Source organism: Coregonus clupeaformis, chromosome 8 (genome assembly GCF_020615455.1).
Source record: "Coregonus clupeaformis isolate EN_2021a chromosome 8, ASM2061545v1, whole genome shotgun sequence".
Taxonomy (NCBI): domain Eukaryota; kingdom Metazoa; phylum Chordata; class Actinopteri; order Salmoniformes; family Salmonidae; genus Coregonus; species Coregonus clupeaformis.
Genome location: NC_059199.1, coordinates 27,232,904 through 27,258,689, shown reverse-complemented (window position 1 = coordinate 27,258,689; position 25,786 = coordinate 27,232,904). Strand labels below are relative to the sequence as shown.

The following is a 25,786-nucleotide window of genomic DNA, read 5'->3' as shown; positions in this document are numbered from 1 at the left end:
CGTTGATGCCCATCGGGGTTGTGGTCAATTCAAGATGTAAACTGATGTAACAATAAAAATAAAAATGCATTATTGAGTATTTATTTTTAATGACTTCTCTATGTTGAAAGGGAGACGGTATATGTTACAAAAATATTTATTTTGGGATTTTAAATTAAAATCAGTTCCTGGATTCACTGACTTCTATTCTAATTGACCCCAACCCTGATGCCCATGCACTAAACGAAAATCTAATAGAGAAATGTAAGTGCGCAGTCATCTGGTGTGCTGTAGGAAGCAAATAACCTAAGTGATTCACATCTGTTGCCATGCAACGTGCTGCGTAATTAATTTACTTAGAATGGGAGGTTTAGAAAATAGATTTGATGAGCTCGTGGCCATGTATGAGTTCAGCCAACAAGTTCATACCTTGATCAGATTAGAAACACTTGGGGCCTACATCTTATGACGCAAGACTTAGCAAGTGTGTTAGAGGCATATTATTACATGTCAACAGTAAACAACAAAGGAATAAAACGCGTTTATTCAACTTTTGTCAGACCTGGCATGTTTTTGCAAGTCATTTACTCTGTATGCAGGAACTTTATTTCAGACTGGGCCTGTATTGATAAAGCGTCTCAGAGTAGGTGTGCTGATCTAGGATCAGTTTGGCCTTTAGTTAAAAATCAATAAGACTACATGGACAGGTGGGGAACTGATCCTAGATCAGCACTCCTACTCAGATAAGCTTTATGAATACTGGCACAGGTCAATACGATTTTGCTAACTGTTTCGTCAGATCGATAATGACTCAGTTCTGAAGTACTGGTTTTAATGGGGGAGGACCATAGCCCGCTGGTGCCTGATACAAAATGGTTGAGAAACACTGTATTCTGTGACCACAGTGCAAACCTCCACTGACCTGTAACTAAGATATATATATATATATATATATATATATATAGTTATAGTGCCCTCTGGAATTATTGGGACAGTGAAGAATTTATTCTTTTTTCTCAGTTCTCCAGCACTTTGTGTTTGAAAATATACAATGACTATGAGGTTAAAGTGCAGACTGTCAGCTTTAATTCTTTATCCATATCAGGTGAACCATTTAGGAATTACAGCACATTTTGTACCTAGTCCCCCCATTTTAGGGGACCAAAAGTATTGGGACAAATCCACACATATGTGTGTGTTAAAGTAGTCCTAAGTTTGGTATTTGGTCCCTTATTCCTAGCACGCAATGATTACATCAAGCTTGTGACCCTACAAACTTGTTGGATGCATTTGTTGTTTGTTTTGGTGGTTACTGATTATTTTCTGCCCAATAGGAATGAATGGTAAATAATTTATTGTGTCATTTTGGAGTCACATTTATTATAATGAATATAATGTTTCTAAACACTTCTACATTCATGTGGACACTACCATGATTACGGATAGTTAGATGCACAAATATCATCCAACAAGTTTGTAGAGTCACAAGCTCGGTGTAATCATTGCTTGATAGGAATATGGGGCCAAATACTAAACTTTTGACTACTTTAATACACAAGTGAATTTGTCCCAATACTTTTGGTGCCCTAAAATGGGGGAGGGACTATGTACAAAAAAGTGCTGTAATTTCTAAATGGTTCACCCGATATGGATGAAACCTCAAATGAAAGCTGACGGTATGCACTTTAACCTCATAGTCATTGTTTGATTTCAAATCCAAACTTTTGGAGTATAGAGCTGAAGAAGGGAAAAATACTAATTACGGAGGGCAATGTAAAACAAGTGATACAGAATATTAGTACAAGATTGGTTAGATTGACTGGTTGATGGGCTTTTAGATCAGGGGCCTTATTCATAAAGCATCTCAGAGTAGGAGTGCAGATTTAGGATCAGTTTTGCCCTTTTGATCACAATAAATAAGATTTTATGGACAGTTTACCTGATTCTAGATCAGCACTCCTACTCTGAGACGCTTAATACATATGGAACCAGGTTTAATTTAATTGAATGGTCTCATTCAATTTAGACAGTAAAAGTGCATCCAAAAACACCTGGATCTGCTGTTGATTGACTTTTGTGAACAATAACTTATGTTAAATAATGAATGGTTAGTGAAGGACCTTAATTAAGGTTACCTGAACATTAGGACTAGACTATGCCCTGCCTTCGGTCAAAGTTTTCGCTGCCAGTGCTCACTATTAAGAGATAAAGCCCATCTCCCATAGCCTGCATCACTATGCTTCCTTAAATACTTTCAACCTACAGTTGTGGAAAAACAGTACTTAAAGGCCTGGGGTCATATGTATCAAGCTACCCAGAGAAGGAGTGCTTAGAATCAGTTTAGATTACAGGAATGGACCTGGGGCAACTGATCCTAGATTAGCACCACTACTCTTAACACGATTTATGAATACAGGCCCAGATCCTCAGTAATGTTGCGGTTGCCTTATGCTTTACTAAAAAGATGAGCTTTGATCCATTTTGTAATTTAAATTAATTGCAGCCAGTTCTGCAGTGCTGGTTTGTTTAAATTCTGGCCTTGCCCATGACTTCAATAGAATCCATTATCTATGTGATTCTTTACAATACTAGAATACCAAAATAAACGAAACACTTAAATGCTGTCAGAGAAAATATTTCTCAGAGTAGGTTTTGAATATGTAATGAGGGAACCTGTGGTGTAAAAAGTACTCAATTGTCATACTTGAGTAAAAGTAAAGATACCTTAATAGAAAATGACTCAAGTAAAAGTGAGTCACCCAGTAAAATACTACTTGAGTAAAAGTCTAAAAGTATTTGGTTTTAAATATACTTATGTATCAAAAGTAAATGTAATTGCTAAAATATACTTAAGTATCAAAAGTAAAAGTATAAATCATTTCAAATGTTTTATATTAAACAAACCAGACAGCACCATTCTTGTTTTTTTAATTTACGGATAGCCAGGGGCACACTCAATCACTCAGATATAATTTACAAATGAAGCATGTGTCTAGTGAGTCTGCCAGACCAGAGGCAGTAGGGAAGACCAGGGATGTTCTCTTGATAAGTGTTTGAATTTTTACATATTGCAAAATGCATCCCCGTGTGTCGACCCTGACCACTATGTGAAAACGGTTTTCTCCGTTCGCTATAAGTAAAAATGGGGATCACATAGGCCTATATAAAAATAGAATCAAAACTTTTGTGTAGGGTAATATTAGACATACTGTAGATGTGCATGTTTCATGCATGCATACATATAAACGTGGGCAATGTTCAGTACTCGGGCGCTAGATGTCAGTAAAGGCTCTCATAGGCATTTGTCTCGCAGTAGGAACATACGTTAATCGAAAGAACAGTCGGATAACATCTGAGCAATTTGAGACACGTAGGCTAGTGTTTAATTGGAAAAGTAAAGTTAAACAAAGTGCACCGCGTTTGTTACTTTGTATCGCACGGTCATGGTTTACGTGTAGCGTAATGTTGCCTATTCATAAGTGCCTCCTCGCCTAACGAGAGCATGGGACGTTTCCCCGCTCATCGTTAGAGCCCCGCACTGTGATTTGATGGTCTTGACGGATGTTTTAAATTGTGGACAGTCAGTGCGCGTTTTCGAACTGTGCAGTGTGCAGGCCAGGGGCGTGTTCAGCAGGACGCAACGTTTTGTAACGTTCAGATAAAAATATGCTATGTTGGACAGACATGCTTAAAATCCAACTTGTAGAATAAGGAATCAAGACGGCCCTATTCATTGAATTTATATCTGCAACGTTCAAAAACGTTTTGCAACTGAACGTGGCCCAGGTGCTGGCACATTCAGGAAAGGGATTGACCAACAAAGATGAGAAATATAGGATACATGTAGGTACAGGATAATATCCGACAAAATAGTGACGTTGTTACGAATGTTGAATGGAAAACTATAGAGTTAACATGGAGTAAAGAAATTGCTATTTGAATATTATAGCCACACTAAGTGCATACCATCAGATAACAAAAATGTTAACAAAGGAGCAAATACATCCCTCTGACGTTTTCATGTGCAAATAGCACTTAATTTAGTCCTTTATCTGTGTAGTGCTCAAGGAAGGGCATTCCTTGAGAACAACATTACTTTTAAAAAAACATGACTTGCAGCTTTAGCCTACCAAGGTGTCATTTGACAGAAAAACTAAACAATAGAGTAGGTAGCCCTACAGATTGTTAAAAGGTGTAACCCTTGTGGGATTTTGTTTTCATAAAACAACTGTGAAGTGATGTCTAACTCTGATCTGAGCATAGCCCTTACTAGGATCATGGTTAGCCTAATTTATTGTGAATTGTTCTATTTTAGGTGCTTTATTGATTGATTTCCCTCACCTTATCTTACCCTGTTCTAATACCGATGTTCTTTCCATCCTTCCTTTCTCCTGTTAATAGTAAACTGAATGACTCTGATATGGTGATCTGTGTAAGGAGTGGGAAACTGCTGGCGTGAGTGACAATACAACAAGGACTGATATTATCTCCTCAACGTCTACTAACCACGGTAAGAAAACGTTTAACACCGCCGAAGAAGTACTGAATACAGGGCAGTTTCTCTGACACAGATTAATCCTTGTCATTGTCTAAAATGTAATTGCTAATTTGCTACGTGAGGCTTATTTTATCTAATATAAGTTTAGTAATGGTTAGGTTGTTATGAATGCACCGATATAAGTGGACGCACGTGGCATTTCCGCAACTTTGAAAAAAAGTACTTGTTGTCATAGAGATAGGTGACTTATCATGGACATAACCCGTTTTAACATGGACACTGCTCTCACCGTTTTAACATGGACACCGCCATTGAGGGCTTCCACCATTCCATCATGGGTGGGGATTCCTTTGAGTTAGGAGCAATCAGCCAATAAAGAAGATGAAAATGGACTACTTTAAAATTGAGAGAGCCTCAATGGCACTGCCCATGCTGTCACAGACTCTATAATGGCACAGATACAAAGATGAGTCCTCTATCTAGCTCTATGGCCTGTTCACACTTATCTCCATTTTCATTGGCTAGAATGATCACACCTGATCTCGCCTGTCTTCCATCTTTGAGGACATGTATTTCCATTGTTGGAGTGGTGAATCTACTATCTTGTCAATATAATATACAATCTTTGGTTGTATCGGCCCGATGTCTTGGCAATAAAGAGATTGTGTTTGTAACTCTTATTGGGATAGTCCCCACCATGCGCGACACACATCGACCACATATTTTAATGGTGTAGGCGTTCTTTTCAGTGAAGCCATTGGCTGGCTAGCTAGCTAGCTATGTTCTTTGCTAATTAGCTAGCTGGAAGTTGTGTTTTTGCTAGCACACTGGCACAAGTGGGGTCATGCCTCCAGTTGGAGCCACGCCTCGCGGTTGTGTGATTTGCTAAAGTTAAATGATGACAAATACTTTACTCAATAAGTCACTTCCATAGAATTCTATGATCACTCACACTAGGCCTATTTTGCATCGTTGACATCCCAGGTTCATATGCGCTGTGCGCAATAGCCTGGGAACGACGTTACTATAAAGGGAATAGGGTGCCATTGGGGATGCAACCTAATGCATACCTACTGCATACCTACTGCATACCTACTAAGCTCAGCTGGCCAACTGGCTGTATTGTTATGACTGATTTGCTGTGTGTAACTTTGTCCTGTCTGTCTTTGAATGTCTCTTGAGAAGAGAGGTGAGGGCTGTGAGAGTGAGGAGGAGAACCAGAGGGGAGCAGAGTGGTTCAGAGATGGCTGAAGGACATGCCACTGCCACTTAGTCAGGGACAGTAAGTACAGCCAGAATGAATGAGCATGGTGCTGCAAACATGAGGCCAGACAGGTTAATCTCTCTGTTTGACACACACACACAGTATTCTACTTTGGAAGATTCTGTACATTTAAACCATGTATTTTACTTAACAGATTTGATTAAAATAAAAGTAATAACATGTTTGCTTCTCTTTACACAATAAAATATTTATATTGTCATAACAAACAGATTTTATTGCTCAGTTACTTGTATCTTTTGCATTAACTTTAGACTGACATCATATCCATTGTTGATGCATTATGAGGCACAGTGAGTGACAGTCTAGATACTCCCAACTGTGTTGATAGGATCATCATATTAATATTTGTTGGATAGATTACATTTTTACAGAAAGTGTTCTATCTTGAAAATGTCACCGCTGACATGCACACTTTTTTGGACTGTATTAACAGCAGACAAATTAGCAAAATATGTTTTCCCGGAGTAAAATATCCCTTTGTGATTTTAATATAATGATAAACTACAATCTGTAGTTCTCTCAGGCTTCTCTGTCATCAACAGTGAAATAATAAAATTTGACAAAGAGATAATAATTATGTGCATAAGCCATTGTAGAAATGGTTGCCAGATGTCGTTGGTCAGCTAGCCTAACCAGTGCTTGACTTGGACTGAAATAGGTTCCGGTACTCATTTTGGATGCTGATACTATTTATATTTAGGTGCAGGAGCGCCACAATACTTTTGAGATAATATTTTAAAAGAGGAACAGGAGCTCAAGCAGTAGAAAATGTGAGGTGCAGGTGAGCCCCTGCCCAAGTCAAGCACTGAACCTAACTTTTTTCTTTTCTTCTTGTCAATTGAAATGCACCATCTGAAATAATCACCTGCCAATTTCAACAATTTTCTAAATGTCAGCCATTGTATTGCATCATCAAGATGAGTAAGATCAACTCGAAAGGTAGTCTTAAATTCTTAGTCCTTTTATCCATGCATGTGGATAAGCTCGCATCTCCTACAAGACCATGGTGCTTGCCTACGGAGCTGTGAGGGGAACGGCACCTCCTTACCTTCAGGCTCTGATCCTACACCCAAACGAGGGCACTACGTTCATCCACCTCTGGCCTGTTAGCCCTCCTACCTCTACGGAAGCACAGTTCCTGCTCAGCCCAGTCAAAGCTATTCGCTGCTCTGGCACCCCAATGGTGGAACAAGCTCCCCCACGACGCCAGGACAGCGGAGTCACTGACCACCTTCCGGAGACACTTGAAACCCTACCTCTTTAAGGAATACCTGGAATAGTATAAAAGTAATCCTTCTACCCCCCATAAAAAAAAAAGTGGTTGTCCCATTGGCTATCATAAGTTGAATGCACCAATTTGTAAGTCACTCTGGATAAGAGCGTCTGCTAAATGATGTAAATATAATGTGCGTTGGGATGTAAGTGGGGATAGGATTTAAAGACGGCTGGTAGTCTCACCATTCGAGGCACATTTAAGAAGTGGTTTGGGTTGGGTACAATATTGAGTAGAAAAAAAAGATGAACACCACTGGCTATTTAAAACTGGGATAAACCCAATGTGGTTTTCGGCAAGAGCTCATACAAGTATGTTATTCATTGTGAGAACGTTGTACAGTGTATGTACGGTACGTGATTATTTGAAGTGCCATGATTAGGTATGTGAATGCTGTCATGTGGGCCTATTGTTTACATGTTCACTCCTTGAGGGTAAAGTGGGTGTGTGCAGCAGAACCATTCAAATGACTTATTATGAATTATGTCAAATCTAAACAGATATTTTGACAGGAAAAAAAATAGGCAACTGAAAACAATCGGAGTTTCAGTCAGCGACCGCATCTACAACAATTTCAGCACCGCGGTCAGCTCTCACTACTAGAACAAAAGACAGATTTGCGTCCCTTGATGTCAGGCACCGTCAACAAGTGCATGGCTAAAATGAAGGACGAAAACATGTCAAAACCAAAAATCCCTCTCATGCTGTTATAATATATCATTTACGTCCAATAAATGTTAAATATTATAAGATTAAGTCATCCATTTTGTGTCATTATGTTGTCTTATACTGCACAGTCAAAAAAAAATCTGAGAATGGAGGAAGTGTCTTCTTATGACCAGTCCTGGTAGAATTCTTAGACGCTTCCTACCGGCAGACATCACGGCTTGTTACAACCCAAGGGAACATATAGATCGACAGGGAGGGAGACACCGGTTTACGACGTCAAAGGCAACGGAGTACACAGACTGAGAGCCAGCCAACGCGGGAGCGAGCGGCAGCAATAGTCTACAATTTCCTGTGTTGGATCATAGGGAGCCTATCATTATAACCACAAACCGCTTGAATAATCCCAGAGAGGTTGTCATTCTTTTTTATAAAATCCTAATTTGTGTGTATTTAGAGTGGGAAAGCGGGTTTGTACACAAATAACACATAAAACTACGAGAAAAAGCATCACACGCTCATGTTTATGGATAAAGGACGTCGTCGCTCGGATTTGTTAGGTGCGCTCTTTTGGGGGTAACTTGTCAAGGCACGGATTCAGAGGGGTCCTACATTACAGACAAATGAATTGAACAGGAGAATAGACAAAACCGAAAATAAACCATATTTGACAAGGGACAGAGGAGAAAGGGGGATTCAGCTCTCAACGAACCGTGAGACGAAGGAAAGAGGATCAAAGAGGAATAGTAGGTGACGATTTTGTTCTCTTAACGTGTGTAAAATTATGTTCAAGTCATTGTTATCGTCACCCCATCTTGACAAAGGGACCAAACAGGCACAACGTGACAGTATAGCCTATGGGTTTAAACCAGCAGTTTAGACCCATCGAGGGTTGAACAAAGGAGTACTTCGATGTCTGTTTATTTACATTAATGTACAAATTTAAACAACGATGTATAAAGCAGTCAGAACCTAATAATAGGTTAATATCAGCTCATCAAGATTACAAACAATTACAGGCAAAACCATTGCAATTCATTATAATTGCAACATTCCAAGATTTCTGCATGGCTATACCAACTGGTGACCGTGATGTTTTTGTTAGTCAGCCAACACCAGATAGCTCCTGCTCTTCAAAAAATGTAAAGAAAATGAAAGTTGATATACATTGAAGAATGCATTAATAGTTTAGACTAGATCTCTTCTTCTCATCTGTTCCTCTATCGTTGTGTTCTAAACCCCTTCCCTCTCTCTCCTCGTCTCCAGGACCGAGTTGAAACCTTTGCCCGTCATCTCCACCTCGTCCGAAGATCTATAGGTCCTCCCCGCTCCCTCTGACCACCTTTCCGACCACCTTTCCAGTGTCCATCCTCGGTGCGCAGCGGGTTGCTCCCACACCGTCTCAATGAAGGAGGCCGACGCAATCAAGCTCTTCATCGGGCAGATACCCCGAAATCTTGAGGAGAAGGACTTGAAACCGATCTTCGAACAGTTCGGGAAAATCTATGAGTTGACGGTGATAAAGGACAAATACACGGGGATGCACAAAGGTAAGGGGGGAGGAAACATCACTGTATAGGCTTTAGAGCGCACATAAATACTTAGTTACAATACATAGTCCTGCTGTCGGGCATTAGACATTGTTTAGGCTATATGACTGAGCATATTTATGTAACAGGTGCATGGCCACTGGCAGATAAGGCTTTTCTGGCCAGCCTACAAAATACATGTATTTCATCAGTGCACCTCCCAGCTTGTCTTTGTGGTTGTACCAGCTGAAGCAATGGGTACATCTCAAATGGCATCCTATTCCGTATGTAGTGCACTACTTTTGTCCAGGGCCCATAGGGCTCTGGTTAAAAGTAGTGTTCTATAGAGGGAATAGAGTGTCATTGTAGAAAATATGTCACTTCTCCCTTCCATAGGCATATTAGCCTATATACATTTATTTTCTACAACAGAATATTAAAGTCACAGTGCAACCTGCTGCAATTTCTCTCAGCCCATTGTTGCATCACGGTATACTAATACTTCCCACATATAGACCTAGTATTATGCACCTATCTTTGTTGAATGGTAAAATAAACCCTCAATCCTCCCACCAGGCTGTGCCTTCCTAACATACTGCGAACGAGAGTCTGCCCTCAAAGCCCAGAATGCACTGCACGAGCAGAAGACGCTACCAGGGGTGAGTGCTCTCTCTGACGTTCAACAGCACATACTGAGTCCCAGTTCCCTATGTTGTGCACTATTGGCTAGAGCCTTATGGGCCCTGGTCAAAATTAGTGCACTAGTACTACATAGGAAAATCTGGTCCCATTTGGGACGCAACCACTCCCATGAGCACAAGGTGGAACAAGTGGCAGTCTACCTCACTGCACTACACACACAGACACAACAGTGTGCCACAGAAAAAATAACTCACTCTGACATGTGAGCTCCACTTCCCTTTGAGTTGATTTGCCCAAGAGGAAGGTCAGAGGCGGCTTTCCTATATTTCCCCATACATGACGCATCCAGTCAGCGCCTTAGTCATCCTCCTACAACGTCTTGGTGGGTTGGGAGTGACGGCTTAGGGGCATGCCGGAGTTACTTTGCCCTCAAAGTTAGAGCAGCTTGATTAGCATAACCAGGCAGCAGGTGTGCTGCCAAGTGACATTTATGGAGCAGAATGTGATGTGACAGGCGTTCTCTCTCTGCAGTCTCTATAGAAACAGACTAGTATTGCATTCCGAATGCTATTGCCTACAGTGCCTTCAGAAAGTATTTATACCTCTTGACTTATGCCACATTTAGTTGTTACAGCCTGCATTCAAAATGCACATCTGGATTTGGGGATTTTCTCCCATTCTTTCTTGCAGATTTTCTCATGCTCTTAAGTTAGATGAGGAGCGGCAGTGAACAGCAATCTTCAAGTCTTTCCACAGATTTTCAATGGGATTCAAGTCTGGTCTTTGGCTGGGCCACTCAATGACTTTCACATTATTGTTCTGAAGCCATTCCAGCTTTGCTTTGGCTATATGCTTGGGGTCATTGTCCTGTTGGAACGTAAATCTTCGCCCTAGTCTAAGGTCGTTTGCACTCTCTGAAGCGGGTTCTCATCAAGGATTTGCCTGTATTTGGCTCCATTCATTGTTCCCTCTATCCTTACCAGTCTCCCAGTCCCTGCTGCTGAAAAGCATCCCCATAGCATGATGCTGCCACCACCTTGCTTCACGGTAGGGATGGTGTTAGACAGGTGATGAGCTCTGTCTGGTTTTCTCCAGACATAGCGCTTTGCATTCAGACCAAAGTGTTAAATGTTTGTCTCATCAGACCACATAATCATTTGCCTTTTGGTAAACTCCAGGTGTGCTGTCGTGCCTTTTTCTAAGGAGTGCCATCCATCTGGCCACTCTCCCATAAAGCCCAGATTGCTAAAGTGCTGTAGAGACTGTTGTCCTTCTGGCAGGTTCTCCCGTCTCAGCCAAGGAACTCTGTAGTTCTGTCAGAGTGGTTATTGGGTTCTTGGTCACCTCCCTGACCAAGGTCCTTCTTGCCCGGTTGCTCAGTTTGGTTGGACTGCCAGCTCTAGGCAGTCTGGTTAGTTCCATATTTTTGTCATTTACCAATGATGGAGACCACTGTGCTCTTGGAAATTGTTTTATACCCTTCCCCAGATATATGCCTCATCACAATTCTATCTCGGAGAGCTATGGACAGTTCCTTGGACTTTATGGTATAGTTTCTGCTCTGACATGAACTGTCCAAACAATTGAATTGGCCACAGGTGGACTCCAATCAAGTTGTAGTGACATCTCAAGGATGTTCAAAGGAAATTGTATGCACCTGAGCTCAAATTGGAGTGTCATAGCAAAGGGGTGTGAATACTTATTTAAATGAGAGATTTCTGTATTTAATTTGAAATAAATTAGCAAACATTTCTAAAAACATGTTTTCACCTTGTCATTATGGGATATTGTGTGTAGATGGGTGAGAAAAAAAATAAATGTAATCCATTTTGAATTCAGGCTGTAAAACAACAAAATGTGTATGGTGTATGAATACTTTCTGTAGGCACTGTATATAGTGCACTACTTTTGACCAGGGCCCATAGGGTTCTGGTCAAAAGTTGTGCACTATATAGGGAATAGAGGGCACCATTTGGGACTCTAAATAGGCTATATGCAACACGGCTAGGAATTATTATTGGACAAGCCTGCTTTCTTCCTTCACTCTGCCTCCTCTCAATATTGCCCTCTTCTTTTTATTAAGGTTTACAGAGTTGTATTCTTTGTTGGGTTTTATTACCAGTATTCCCATTTTAAGATAGTAGTAGGCCAAATAAAAGTTTATTTGTCATACGCACAGGACACAGCGTAGTGATAACGGTACAATGAAATGCTTACTCGCAAGCTGAGACAGTGAGGGAGTATGGATTTTAGTAAGGGCGTTTGGGAGCCAGAGAGGTAGAGTTAGCACTAGCAGCAATATACTGTAAATCCTATTATTAGCATGACAGTAGTCTGGCCTTCATGACCTCTCAGAGGGGATCAGCAGGCAGGTTCCCCGTCGCTAAACCCTGTCTCCCCAGTGACTCCCTTCCCAGACCTCCTCACCTAAGCCTTGTACAACCGTCCGAGAACAATCTCCCCCTCGTGTCCCCCATCCCAACCCCCGCAATGATGAAAACCACCTTATTAGCTACACACTGACTACCACCCCCTGGACAAGTAGTACCCCACCCCCACTACCAGCTGTGGTGTAATCATTATCTAATAGCACCTGCACTGCCAGAGAATAATTAACTTCACCATCCCCTTGTCGGGGACGCTATAAAGAAATAACATGAAAGTAATTGTAAGATACATATACACCAATGTGCTTCTGAATACAGAAAGCTGAAGCATGTCATTATCTCTCTCCTTGTGCATTTATATTCAACATCCCTCTGTCTCTGGTGAGCTATATGCTGCCTGCCATGGTGGAAAATGTTAGCGCTTTTAATTGTCCTCACAAAACTCAAGCTACGGCCAAAAAGTATATATAGAAGGAGAGGAAAAAGAAAGTGGAGGGAGGGCAGGATGAACAGATGGTCTGATCTGAGTGGCACCTGGCCTTGTGTTTAATTTCAGGTGAGAGACAGTCCGTCTCACCGACATGGAGGCTGAGGATAGTGTCAAAACACATACGGAGGAAGAGAAAGGTTGTGGACAGGGAGGGAAAAAGACACAAAAAGGAGAATCTGCTGCTGCTGTTCTCTCTCTTTCTCCTCCCCCAGTCTTGTACTCATGTCCTCTTGTCTCCTCTGTCTCTCCATCTCCCCGCTGCTATCTCTTGCTGTCTGAATTGCCATCCCATTGTGTCTGGTCAGCTTCTCTACTACAGCTGCTGGAGACGGTGAAACTCTGGGCAGATAAACATGACTTCACAGACACGACATGGACCAACTCACAAATTGAATATAAAAAGAATATAACCTATATATCGCCTTTCCTCTATCCCCCCTTTATCTGAGTTTTAGATCCAGATCATATGTGCTTTCACAATGGTCATCCCCACTGGTAAGGGTCAAATGCTTGTTTCAGTGCTTTATTATGATAATGTATCACTGCTTCACTGAAATCAGAACCAGACATTGCCCTTCATTAGCAAGAAATTACCAGGTGACGATGGATTTAGTAAAGTCTGCCTGTGAATGATATTCCAATATTTTAGAACCAATTTTGAATAATGAAATGTACATAGGTTTCATTTTTTTGTGCAGATTGCTGGGGCATGTCTCCAGAGATGGAATGAGTGTGTATGTAAGACACAGTGAGATTGTACATGTGTGAGTAGGATGTAAGCTGTATGTTTGTGTGTGTGTGTGTAGTGGGGGAGGGCAGGTGTTCAGACTGACATGGTTTGCTGAAGGGGGGATGGAGTGTGTATGCTAGGGAAGAAAACATCCAGAGATCTGGAATGGAGTTGGAGATTTTTAGATCTTCATGAAGGGAAAAACAACGTACACACTGCTCTTGTCAGTATCAATAGTTTATTCAGCTTTGTCATAGCTTTAAAAAAAAAAAGATCTTCATAAAGAAAAGACGCTCTCCCTAAAAAATATTTTGTTGGAACATCTGACTAAGCTTGACATTTACTCAGCCATGAGTCAGACAGATGCATTATTTTGTGAATAGTCTGAAAATGAATTCATTTGTATGACTAACAATTGAGCATACACACAGTGCGTATATATACAGTATGCCTGTGGGGGTAGCCTATTTGTTCTGTGTGCTATGTGTCCATGTGTGGGAAGCACAAAAAGCGTTGAGTAGTCTGAGCAGGGATGATTATTATAATGAGTGCATATCTGAGCACACGTGTCTGATTGATCGATTTAAAGTGTGTGTGTACATTTGCATATAATTATGGGCTGATATCAATGTGTGCAAGTCAAGGGATGGTACAGATCTCGTGCACACTCACCTCGCTGTAGAAAGGCTCAACAGCTGTCACTTGGAGACTGTAGTGATGAATGTAGAATAGATTCAATTTATGAGGAGGATAAATGGGTGTGAATTGAAGAGAAATTGGATGAATGGCGGGGGGTGGGGAAGGGGGTAAGAAATTAATGAAAGTTTGACATAATGAGCAGCGGGTAGCGGTGGGGGCGGGGCAGTGGGGGTTGTGGGACGAGGGTGCATTGAGGCAGTACGTTTATCAGCTTAAATACAGACATCTGTTACAGAGAAAGATCGTGTTTTTTTCGGGGGGATGTTGGTACAAGTGTGTGGAGTGGAAAGGGGCTCTTATGATAAAACTCATCAGGCTATGTGAACTCAGGCACACAGAGCAGGGCCAGCGTTTAATCTGATGGAAATGCATCTATATATATATTGCACTTTGGTGGAATTAAACTGACAAAAAATAATAATAATAGGATACAGCGCTATGAAAACATAAGTCCAGCTCCCACAATTTGTTTTTTACCCCTGTACAATAAAGAATATGGACAAACATAACATATGGTTAACATATACACTACCGGTCAAAAGTTTTAGAACACCTACTCATTCAAGGGTTTTTCTTGATTTTTACTATTTTCTACATTATAGAATAATAGTGAAGACATCAAAACTATGAAATAACACATATGGAATCATGTAGTAACCAGAAAAGTGTTAAACAAATGAAAATATATTTGAGATTCTTCAAATAGCCACCCTTTGCCTTGATGACAGCTTTGCACACTCTTGGCATTCTCTCAACCAGCTTCCCCTGGAATGTTTTTCCAACAGTCTTGAAGGAGTTCCCCACATATGCTGAGCACTTGTTGGCTGTTTTTCCTTCACTCTGCCGTCCGACTCATCCCAAACCATCTCAATTTGGTTGTGGTCTGGGGATTGTGGATGCCAGGTCATCTGATGCATCACTCTCCTTCTTGGTAAAATAGCCCTTACACAGCCTGGAGGTGTGTTTTGGGTCATTGTCCTGTTGAAAAACAAAAGATAGTCCCACCATGCTGGTTAACACCTCCTCCTCCATGCTTTACGGTGGGAAATACACATGCGGAGATCATCCATTCAGCCACACCGCGTCTCACAAAGACACGGCGGTTGGAACCAAAAATCTCCAATTTGGACTCCAGACCAAAGGACAAATTTCCACCGGTCTTATGTGGTCCTCTGTAGCTCAATTGGGAGAGCATGGCGCTTGTAACGCCAGGGTAGTGGGTTCGATCCCCGGGACCACCCATACGTAAAAATGTATGCGCACATGACTGTAAGTCGCTTTGGATAAAAGCGTCTGCTAAATGGCTTATTATTATTATTATTATTATTATTATTTCCATTGCTCATGTTTCTAGGCCCAAGCAAGTCTCTTCTTCTTATTGGTGTCCTTTAGTAGTGGTTTCTTTGCAGCAATTCGACCATGAAGGCCTGATTCACACAGTCTCCTCTGAACAGTTGATGTCTGTTACTTGAACTCTGTGAAGCGTTTATTTGGGCTGCAATTTCTGAGGCTGGAAACTTCAATGAACTTATCCTCTGCAGCAGAGGTAACTCTGGGTCTTCCTTTCCTGTGGCGATCCTCATGAGAGCCAGTTTCATCATAGCGCTTCATGGTTTTTGCGACTGCACTTAAAGAAACGTTCAAAGTTCTTGAAATGTTCCGTATTGACTGACCTTCATGTCTTAAAGTAATGATGGATTGTCGTTTCTCTTTGCTTATTTGAGCTGTTCTTGCCATAATATGGACTTGGTCTTTTACCAAATAGGGCTATCTTCTGTATACCCCACTTACCTTGTCACAACACAACTGATTGGCTCAAACGCATTAAGGAAAGAAATTCCACAAATTAACTTTTAAGAAGGCCCACCTGTTAATTGAAATGCATTCCAGGTGACTACCTCATGAAGTTGGTTGAGAGAATGCCAAGAGTGTGCAAAGCTGTCATCAAGGCAAAGGGTGGCTACTTTGAAGAATCTAAAATCTAAAATATATTTTGATTTGTTTAACACTTTTTTGGTTACTTCTTGATTCCATATGTGTTATTTCATAGTTTTGATGTCTTCACTATTATTCTACAATGTAGAAAATAGTAAAAATCAAGAAAAACCCTTGAAAGAGTAGGTGTTCTAAAACTTTTGACCAGTAGTGTACTTCCAACAATTCACACAGAGAAAATGGTCAATGATTCAGAATCAACTTACCTCTGACTGTACTATACTGTACCTACTCCCGTATATCTCTACTTTTAGAGATATACTGTGCATCTTCGGACGAAGAAAAGCAGCTAGAGGAAAGAGTAACATAAATAATTGTGGTACTTCTCTCTTTTCCTCAAATAAATAGAATTGCGTAGTAATTCTACAATGGTGATTCTATTTCCATGTATGACCGCACCCTAGAGAGCGTTGAATGTATAGACATGCCGAGCATGACTAGCAGTGACATACTGAAGACAGGCTTGCTCATTGATTACAGATTGTTGACGTATGCGTGCAGGCATGTGTATAGGGAGATTTCCCGTTTGTGATTGTACCTCTGTTTCTGTGCCTGCCTTTGTTGCTTTGTTTATCTCTTTGGGCACCTGAGTCTTTCAACGTCTGTGATTTTCTCTTTGTTTGCATCTGCGAATAGAGATATAGCCTATATTTCCACCTGTGTGCTTTCTGTGCTCTGTAATTCTCTGTACATGTTCAGATGTGGCGTCCTGGTGTATTTGTGTGATGTGGAGGGAGAGATGAGGGAGCGGAGAGGAGAGGGGGGGATGGGGTGGCAGGTTGATTATAGTCGCAGGTCTCGTTGCCAGGAGACGGCAGGGACGAGGGATGCCAGGTTGCTAGGTAACCGGCACGATGCAATGACCAGCGCTGTGTGATGGAGCGGAGGGAGGCGGAAGGCAAAATTGTCTTTGTGCGCCCCCACCTCCCTCCCTGTAAACACTCCTGAAAGAGACAGAGATGGTATCCACTGATATATTTACCGTTCAGTCACTGCTTTTCGGGCAGACAGGCAGAATGTATTTAAATGGGAGAGAAATGTGTCACCCTCTTTACTGCAGCCTGTTTGGGGCTTATTGATACAGTGAGTGAGTGGAGGGGACAGAGATTATGAGCTGTCCTCTGGTTTGTAAGAGGGCAAGAGAGGAGAGAAATGTGATGAAGAATGTGATTAACAGGGATATACACACCCTGTCTCTCCTATCATCTCCCATGCCACATTCACACTACTCTATAAATGCAAGTTTGAGTGTGTGTGTGTGTGCACAAGCATCTGTAGTGTGATGTGTGTCTGCATTGAGGGGATGTGGTCAGGCGTGGGGGAGGGGTCTTGCTGTGATTTGATTGGATAATCTATGGATTTAATATCTCACACTGTAATCCTAGCGAAATCCCTTTTGGCATCACGGAGGGAAATATTAACTGTGTGTGCTCATGTCAATGTGAGCAAGAGAGTGTTTATACATATTAGGCTGCCATGAACAGACAGTGTATGTGTCTACAGACTGCCTATGTGGACATTTGTGTTTGTGCCATTGTGTTTGTAGAGTTTGCAAAATAATCATAATGTCTCTGTAGATTTGGATTTTAACAACGACAACATTAACATTTAGAGCTAAAATGGGTCACAGATAGGGCGGGTTTGGCCTTTGGCTGTGTTTTATCTGTGCTGTGTTTTTTTTTATGAGCTTGTTGATTTGCAGAGAAAATATAGAAGAGAGAAAGATTAAGTGGCTCGGCTCGCACAGTGGAATAGAAGGAGACATTTTCTTGGTCCCTACAGTATCTGCCCTTGTGGCAGCAGTTAAATGCAACAGGCACCATCCCTTGTCCTTTTTGTCCCTGAAATTCCAGTTCTCCCCCAAAGCATCCTTTCTCCCTCACCACATACACATCTAATAATCCCACTGTCTCTCGACCTAGTACCACCCTTTTATTCGTTTTTTCTCTCCTTCATCCCTCTCTTTTCTTCTCCTACACACGTTGTTCGGGGCAACCTTGTTTACCTGCTGTGGATCTCATCACAAGGATGTCATGGTGACGGCAATGCGAGATGGAGACTTTGTCAGAGGAGCAGGGCTGGTTGCCGTGCCGATGGCCTCCCCTTCTCCAAGCCCTGCTCTTGTATATTCTGATTCCATTCTCTTGTGCCATCTGCTCCTCTCCTCCTCTCCTTATCATAACCGTGGTTACCGTGGAAGCACTCAAGTCATAGATTGCGTAACCTAGCATTTATATTAAATATACTGTTTTATTCAGAGCATATTATATCCTGAAATTCGATTTGAGACTGTTCATATAAATCTATCTATCAAACAAATGTTGCGTCATGATGAGGTAGTCATTAAAGTCCAACTTTAGGCTAAAACGTGATATTTTAGTTTTGTTCTGTGTTTTTTTTATACAGTAATCTTTAACCCGATGCAAATTAGGACCGCATTTACTCCGCAACTCATTTAGAGGGTGACTTTATCCAAGGTGTCTTTGTTGAACATTTTAGGCGTGTAGAAAAACATCACCTCTGAGAAGAAAATTATATTATATTTACTGACTGCCGGGAATATTCATGACGTACACATGCATTTTAATTACTGCTTTCAATTCTCCCTGGTAAACAGGTGCTTCTCAATCCACATGGTCATCGAATTAATTGTCGTAATCAATGGCTCATTCCCCATTAGAAAACACAAGGCCTGCTGGTGATGGTGTTTGTGCATGCAGGTGGCAAGGGCCCAGCCAGCACTTATCAATACTGTCTCTCGGTGACCGATCACAGCTGATCAATCAGTGACAGGGATCAGTGACTGGCTAAAATGTCACCAGCTCCATAATTAAGACCTTCATTAAGCCACAGTTAACACACTGTCAGTCTGCCCCGCTCCTCTCTGCTCGCCAGTCCCAGTCCTCTCTACACCCTCCATCCGCTCTCCTTCTCACTGCACCACCACACATTTGAAAGAGAGCATTGAAGTGCCTAGCTAGGCCTACATCATTATAAGGATTGTGTCAATGGTCCACAACTGTTGTGAAGTAATTTTTGTGGATTTGGTTTTGATGACGTGTGAAAGGTCTGTTTCCTCCTTTTGTTTAGTTGCTCTCTCCTCACTCTGGTCTGATTCTGATTCTGTCCATTCCTCTACAGCTCCTTCCCCCGCTCTCTCTGTTCAGAATCTTTCACCATTCTAATCCAGCATGCTTCGGTAATCCAGATTAGCCGGCGAGCATTCTTAATCTTATCACTTGCCCAATCCCGCGTGGGTGTGTGCTTTTCCTGTTTTTTTGTGTGATAGGGAGAGAAGGAACGATAGAGGACAGGATTAGATAAGGGCATTTCAGAGAGAGAGCGAGAGGGAGGGGGACAAAAAAAGAGAATGAGATATCTGGAACAGTGTTACTGACTCTGGGAGGGAATATAATTGATAGGGAATGAGAGAGGAGAGGAAAAGGAGAGCAGTAAGCCAGGAGGGTGATGGGTAGAGGCAGGGCAGGTCTTCATCAGAAGCCCAGGGAGTGGGAGCTCAGAGGGAGTGGCCAGCTCACATTCCAGCCCTTTCTTGTGTTCTACATACATATACACAATATGCATATGCATGTATGTACAGTACATATGCAAATAAACAAGCATCTGCATAATTATGGATGTGCCTTGGGATAAGAGCAACTTACTTACTGACCATGTAATGTGGGCTTTCTATTTCAGATGAACCGGCCCATTCAAGTGAAGCCAGCAGACAGCGAGGGCAGAGGGGGTAAGAGACATCCGTCCATAGCAACACCTGTTCAAACAACACCTGAAAAGAATTGCAACTGTTCAAACAACACCTCTCCAAAACACCTGTCTAACATATTACCTTTTTGAAACAACACTCCATTTCAAACAAACTACAGTGTTTCAAGACAAAACCCTGAAACAGCTTCAGCCCAGCTTCAACAAAAATACCCACTCATCACTGCTTCTAAGCAACATCTGCTTCTAAATAATACCTCTAGAAATATTAGTAACTCTCTTTCCCATCCTCCTAACCCTTCCTAAATATTCAAATAGTAGCATTCTTAAGTGCCTGACTACAGAAAGTAATTATAATAACAATTTCAACTGCTTATTTCATGACCTCAAAGACATTAAGTCACCAAGCATACAGAATAGTGGATGACGAAGGAGCATTCCAGTCATAGCCGGATCATTCTCTTTGTACAGCAGGTTTCTTTGACACTGCACTCTGGTGGCCTTTTCCATATATAGCAGGGTTATAGCACAATAGTCACAGACATCAATATACTGTATGTTGTAACATCCTACATGAATGTGGTCCTCTCTAGCTCAATTGGTAGAGCATGGCGCTTGTAACGCCAGGGTAGTGGGTTCGATCCCCGGGACCACCCATACGTAAAAATGTATGCACACATGATTGTAAGTCGCTTTGGATAGAAGCGTCTGCTAAATGGCATATTATTATATTATGCCTAACAATTTAGCTGAAAGATTAACACAAATTGGGTTTATAAAGCAAAGTAAACCATTCCTGAGCATGTTCTTGTGTTGTATGATAATAACTTTTTTCTCTTGACCTACATTTGATCATTGTTTTCTCTCTCAATCATTAAATCATTCCATTTCAATCCATGCCCTTTGCCTCTACCTATTCTTGCCCTCAACCAACCACTCTCTCTGCTCTTCCCTCCATCACTCTCTGTCCATATTCCTCTCTCTTCGTTCCTGTCTTGGCCCTTCACCTCACCTTCCCCTTAGAAGACAGGAAGCTGTTTGTGGGCATGCTGGGGAAACAGCAGTCAGATGTGGACGTGAGGAAAATGTTTGAGGCGTTTGGGAGCATTGAAGAGTGCACAGTGCTCCGCGGGCCTGACGGCACTAGCAAAGGTAGCTAACACTATTACTGCAACACTGACAGCTACAACGCCTTTCATCAACAGCATTAATATTACCATTAAGGTCAGGAATCAGTCACATCTAAACTCGTGACACTACAAACATAGATGCTTAATTTTCTGTGTTTGTTGTTTGAGGCATGACTAATGATCCAATATGTTTTATAGGTCATAGTTAATGATGCGCAACACAGTTTATGGGCTATGATTGATGAAGCAATGAATGTTTTGTGGACCACGGTTAATGACGCGGCTATAACTGATGAAGTGCCGAATGTGCGATGCATTTTATAGGTCGTAGCCTGACATATGTTGTCACGTGAGGGGGGCCAGGGTTTGACGATGTGTCATGTTTTGTAGGCTGTGCCTTCGTGAAGTACCAGAACAACGCAGAGGCTGCGGCAGCCATCAGCACTCTGCATGGGAGCCGCACTCTACCGGTCTGTCACTCACACACACACACACACACACACACACACACACTCTCCAAAGCAGTCATTTAGACATTTAACATAGCGACTCATCAACAGTTAAACACTGCTACTGTCAGACCTCCTCCTACACAAACACAGCCTACTGTAGTTCATAGGAGTGGAGAAAATGTTTGTGGAATGTCCTTCTCAGTCCTCATTTTACAGTGATATACGTAATTTGGTACAGTGATGTGTCATTTTCACTACAGACAATCCAGGCATAGCCTACTGTAGTTTATACAGTGAGGGGAAAAAAGTATTTGATCCCCTGCTGATTTTGTACGTTTGCCCACTGACAAAGAAATGATCAGTCTATCATTTTAATGGTAGGTTTATTTGAACAGTGAGAGACAGAATAACAACAACAAATTCCAGAAAAACCCATGTCAAAAATTTTATAAATTGATTTTCATTTTAATGAGGGAAATAAGTATTTGACCCCCTCTCAATCAGAAAGATTTCTGGCTCCCAGGTGTCTTTTATACAGGTAACGAGCTGAGATTAGGAGCACACTCTTAAAGGGAGTGTTCCTAATCTCAGTTTGTTACCTGTATAAAAGACACCTGTCCACAGAAGCAATCAATCAATCAGATTTCCACCATGGCCAAGACCAAAGAGCTCTCCAAGGATGTCAGGGACAAGATTGTAGACCTACACAAGGCTGGAATGGGCTACAAGACCATCGCCAAGCAGCTTGGTGAGAAGGTGACAACAGTTGGTGCGATTATTCGCAAATGGAAGAAACACAAAATAACTGTCAATCTCCCTCGGCCTGGGGCTCCATGCAAGATCTCACCTCGTGGAGTTGCAATGATCATGAGAACGGTGAGGAATCAGCCCAGAACTACACGGGAGGATCTTGTCAATGATCTCAAGGCAGCTGGGACCATAGTCACCAAGAAAACAATTGGTAACACACTATGCCCTGCCCGCAAGGTCCCCCTGCTCAAGAAAGCACATATACATGCCCGTCTGAAGTTTGCCAATGAACATCTGAATGATTCAGAGGAGAACTGGGTGAAAGTGTTGTGGTCAGATGAGACCAAAATTTAGCTCTTTGGCATCAACTCGCCGTGTTTGGAGGAGGAGGAATGCTACCTATGACCCCAAGAACACCATCCCCACCGTCAAACATGGAGGTGGAAACATTAGGCTTTGGGGGTGTTTTTCTGCTAAGGGGACAGGACAACTTCACCGCATCAAAGGGACGATGGACGGGGCCAGCTTCCCTCAGCCAGGGCATTGAAAATGGGTCGTGGATGGGTATTCCAGCATGACAATGACCCAAAACACACGGCTAAGGCAACAAAGGAGTGGCTCAAGAATAAGCACATTAAGGTCCTGGAGTGGCCTAGCCAGTCTCCAGACCTTAATCCCATAGAAAATCTGTGGAGGGAGCTGAAGGTTCAAGTTGCCAAACGTCAGCCTCGAAACCTTAATGACTTGGAGAAGATCTGCAAAGAGGAGTGGGACAAAATCCCTCCTGAGATGTGTGCAAACCTGGTGGCCAACTACAAGAAACGTCTGACCTCTGTGATTGCCAACAAGGGTTTTGCCACCAAGTACTAAGTTATGTTTTGCAGAGGGGTCAAATACTTATTTCCCTCATTAAAATGCAAATCAATTGATAACATTTTTGACATGCGTTTTTCTAGTTTTTTTTTGTTGTTATTCTGTCTCTCACTGTTCAAATAAACCTACCATTAAATTTATAGACTGATCATTTCTTTGTCAGTGGGCAAACATACAAAATCAGCAGGGGATCAAATACCTTTTTCCCTCACTGTAGGAGTGGAGAAAATATTTGTGGAATGTGCTCCTCAGTCCTTGTGTTACTGTGATATAGGTAATTTGGTACAATGACGTGTGTAATTTTCACTGTGTAATATCTGTAATATCACGCTCTCTCCCTGCAGGGTGCCTCTTCCAGCCTGGTGGTGAAGTTTGCGGACTCTGAGAAGGAGCGAGGGATAAGGCGCATGCAGCAGGTGGCGTCCCAGCTGGGGGTCATCAGTCCCATGACCTTACACCTCGGGGCTTACAATGCCTACACACAGGCAGTGAGTACTAGTAGCACTGAAACCCAAACACAGGCATTATGCAGAGATTGTAATACTCAAGCCAAATGGCACCCTATTTCTTATATGGGTCAGAAGTAGTGCACTACTATAGGGAATAGGGTGCCATTTGGGATGTATCCTGACAGTGAATGAGACGCCCTCTCTCCTTCTTTGTAGCTGGTGCAGCAGCAGGCTCTGGTGGCCCAGTCGGCGTACTTATCTCCTGTGTCCACCATCACCATGCAGCAGTTGGCTGCCCTCAACCCCAGCAGCCTCATTGCTACGCCCATCGCATCACTCACTACCACCTCAGGTACTTAATGAGAAGCTACCGTCCTCCGCCACTTCATCCCCTCCCACAGGATTCTCTGCTCGTCTCAGTTTCTCTTTATTCTTTATATATATTTCTTTTTTCTAGAGTCTTTGCTCCGTTTTTTTCTGCTTTTGATTCCATTTTATTGCATTTGTTATTGTGTTTGTTTGACCATGTCGGCCTGTCCCCTGAATGGTCATCCTGTTCAGGTACCAGCACTCCGCCCACCATGGCAGCCACACCAGTGCCTGCTCTGCCTCCACCACTCAGCTACCCTCCAGTGCCAGCTCCACCCAATGGACAGTCAGCGTCTGAAACCCTGTACACCAATGGAGTTCATTCTTACCAAGGTATCTCACTTAATCTGATGGAAGCAAAGTCAGAGTATCATTATGAAAATGTAAGCACAATAACCTTATCTAGGATTTTGGTTTGTTTACTAAGAATGGAAGTTGTTGCACGGCACCCAATGCTATTTGGAGCATGTAAGCATCCTCCAAAAAGCATGTTTGTATAGCAATTGATAAATCATGCTGTTAATTTTCTTTGATTATCTCTCTCAGCTCAGACTCCAGTTTTGGATCCTCTTCAGCAAGCGTACGCAGGGATGCAGCACTACACAGGTGGGGCAGTAGTGAGTCCATTTGAGTCCTTAAAATTTCCTGGAGGGAATTTTAGGTTTGAAATGCCCTCTCAACAGTCCTTAATGTTTACCTATGCAAACACACCCACAGCAACCTACCCTTCTGCATATGGAATGGTGGGACAGCCATTCCCACACCAACACACAATGGTTGCACAGCAACATCAGCAGCCTCAGCAACTGCAGCAACGAGAAGGTGATTTCTACCTACTTGTCCTCCCTTCTATGAATTCTCCCTTTTGACTATTTTCAATGTTGGTTTCCCACAAAGTTTAGACTGCCTCAATCACTACCTCATCCTGATAATCTCAAGTCACGTTAGAACCCCCCAGGGAGCCTTGATGGGCTAACCTTCCACTGTATTCTTCTTCTGCTTCTCAGGGCCTGAGGGCTGTAACATCTTCATCTATCACCTGCCTCAGGAGTTCACTGACTCTGAGATGCTACAAATGTTCATCCCCTTCGGCAACGTCATCTCAGCAAAGGTCTTTGTTGACCGTGCCACCAATCAGAGCAAGTGCTTTGGTGAGTGATGATGATGACAACGAATGCGTCCCAAAAGGCACCCTATACCGTAGGCAGTGCACTACTTTTGACCAGTGCCCATAGGGAATAGTGTACCACATTGAGAACACAGTCAATGATGATAATGAGGAGGCAGTGCTGGGAAGGATTACTCCCATCTTGTAGTTTAATACTTTCACAGAATTGGCCATAACGTTTTGCTTCTGTTTGCTTCTCTTCAGGTTTTGTGAGTTTTGACAACCCGTCCAGTGCTCAGACGGCAATTCAGGCCATGAATGGTTTCCAGATTGGCATGAAGAGGCTGAAGGTGCAGCTCAAGAGGCCCAAGGATGCCAACCGACCCTACTAAATGAGGTGAGCAAGGGGGGATGAGAATGAGGGGTGAGATGGAGGGTCAGGGGGACTGACAGGCAATGAAAATTTGTGTGAAAGGTAGGTTATGGGATAAAGGGATAATTTGTTTAAATTTTGTGGAAGCTCAGTATTAAAATGATTACTTATCAACTGGGATCAAATAAGTGAACCAGATCCACACGTGAGTGAGGTGACAGTCTACTAAAAGCAGTAATTGTTTAAAACATTGAATTTAGACAAAATCATAGGACTACTTGGTTTGTTGAGATATGGCCATACCACTGCCATGACAAATGGGTTTCATTATTCAAAAGAAGATTTTAAATAGTCCAGACAAATGTTTCATTAACAAGTGTTGT

General features: G+C 42.2%; 1 protein-coding gene across 5 annotated transcripts; it reads left to right on the top strand.

The window, feature by feature from the left end:
• The first annotated feature begins 4,512 nt into the window (after positions 1–4,512).
• On the top strand, positions 4,513–25,427 carry celf3a (cugbp, Elav-like family member 3a). Of its 5 annotated transcripts, none has more exons than XM_041882859.2 (13): positions 7,941–8,447; positions 8,968–9,251; positions 9,807–9,889; positions 19,873–19,921; positions 20,926–21,051; positions 21,420–21,499; positions 23,449–23,592; positions 23,770–23,905; positions 24,115–24,255; positions 24,469–24,528; positions 24,640–24,744; positions 24,930–25,073; positions 25,295–25,427. In XM_041882859.2, exons 2-13 carry the CDS (start codon positions 9,107–9,109, stop codon positions 25,420–25,422), a joined length of 1,341 nt encoding a protein of 446 aa, XP_041738793.1. In that variant the 5' UTR covers positions 7,941–8,447; positions 8,968–9,106; the 3' UTR covers positions 25,423–25,427. The 5 variants fall into 5 exon arrangements, with proteins under 5 accessions (XP_041738790.1, XP_041738791.1, XP_041738789.1 ...); XM_041882858.2 differs by having other exon boundaries at positions 20,923–21,051; XM_041882856.2 differs by lacking the exon at positions 7,941–8,447 and adding an exon at positions 4,513–5,759 and having other exon boundaries at positions 20,923–21,051; positions 24,469–24,744.
• Positions 25,428–25,786: the final 359 nt, after the last annotated feature.

What these genes read in the sequence shown, in the direction of transcription:
- celf3a (XM_041882856.2), top strand. Translation starts at nt 9,107, where the DNA reads ATGAAGGAGGCCGACGCAATCAAGCTCTTCATCGGGCAGATACCCCGA. An exon ending in ACAATGCCTACACACAGGCA is followed by an intron (nt 23,593 to 23,769) that starts GTGAGTACTAGT and finishes CCTTCTTTGTAG; the next exon opens with CTGGTGCAGCAGCAGGCTCT. An exon ending in ATCACTCACTACCACCTCAG is followed by an intron (nt 23,906 to 24,114) that starts GTACTTAATGAG and finishes CATCCTGTTCAG; the next exon opens with GTACCAGCACTCCGCCCACC.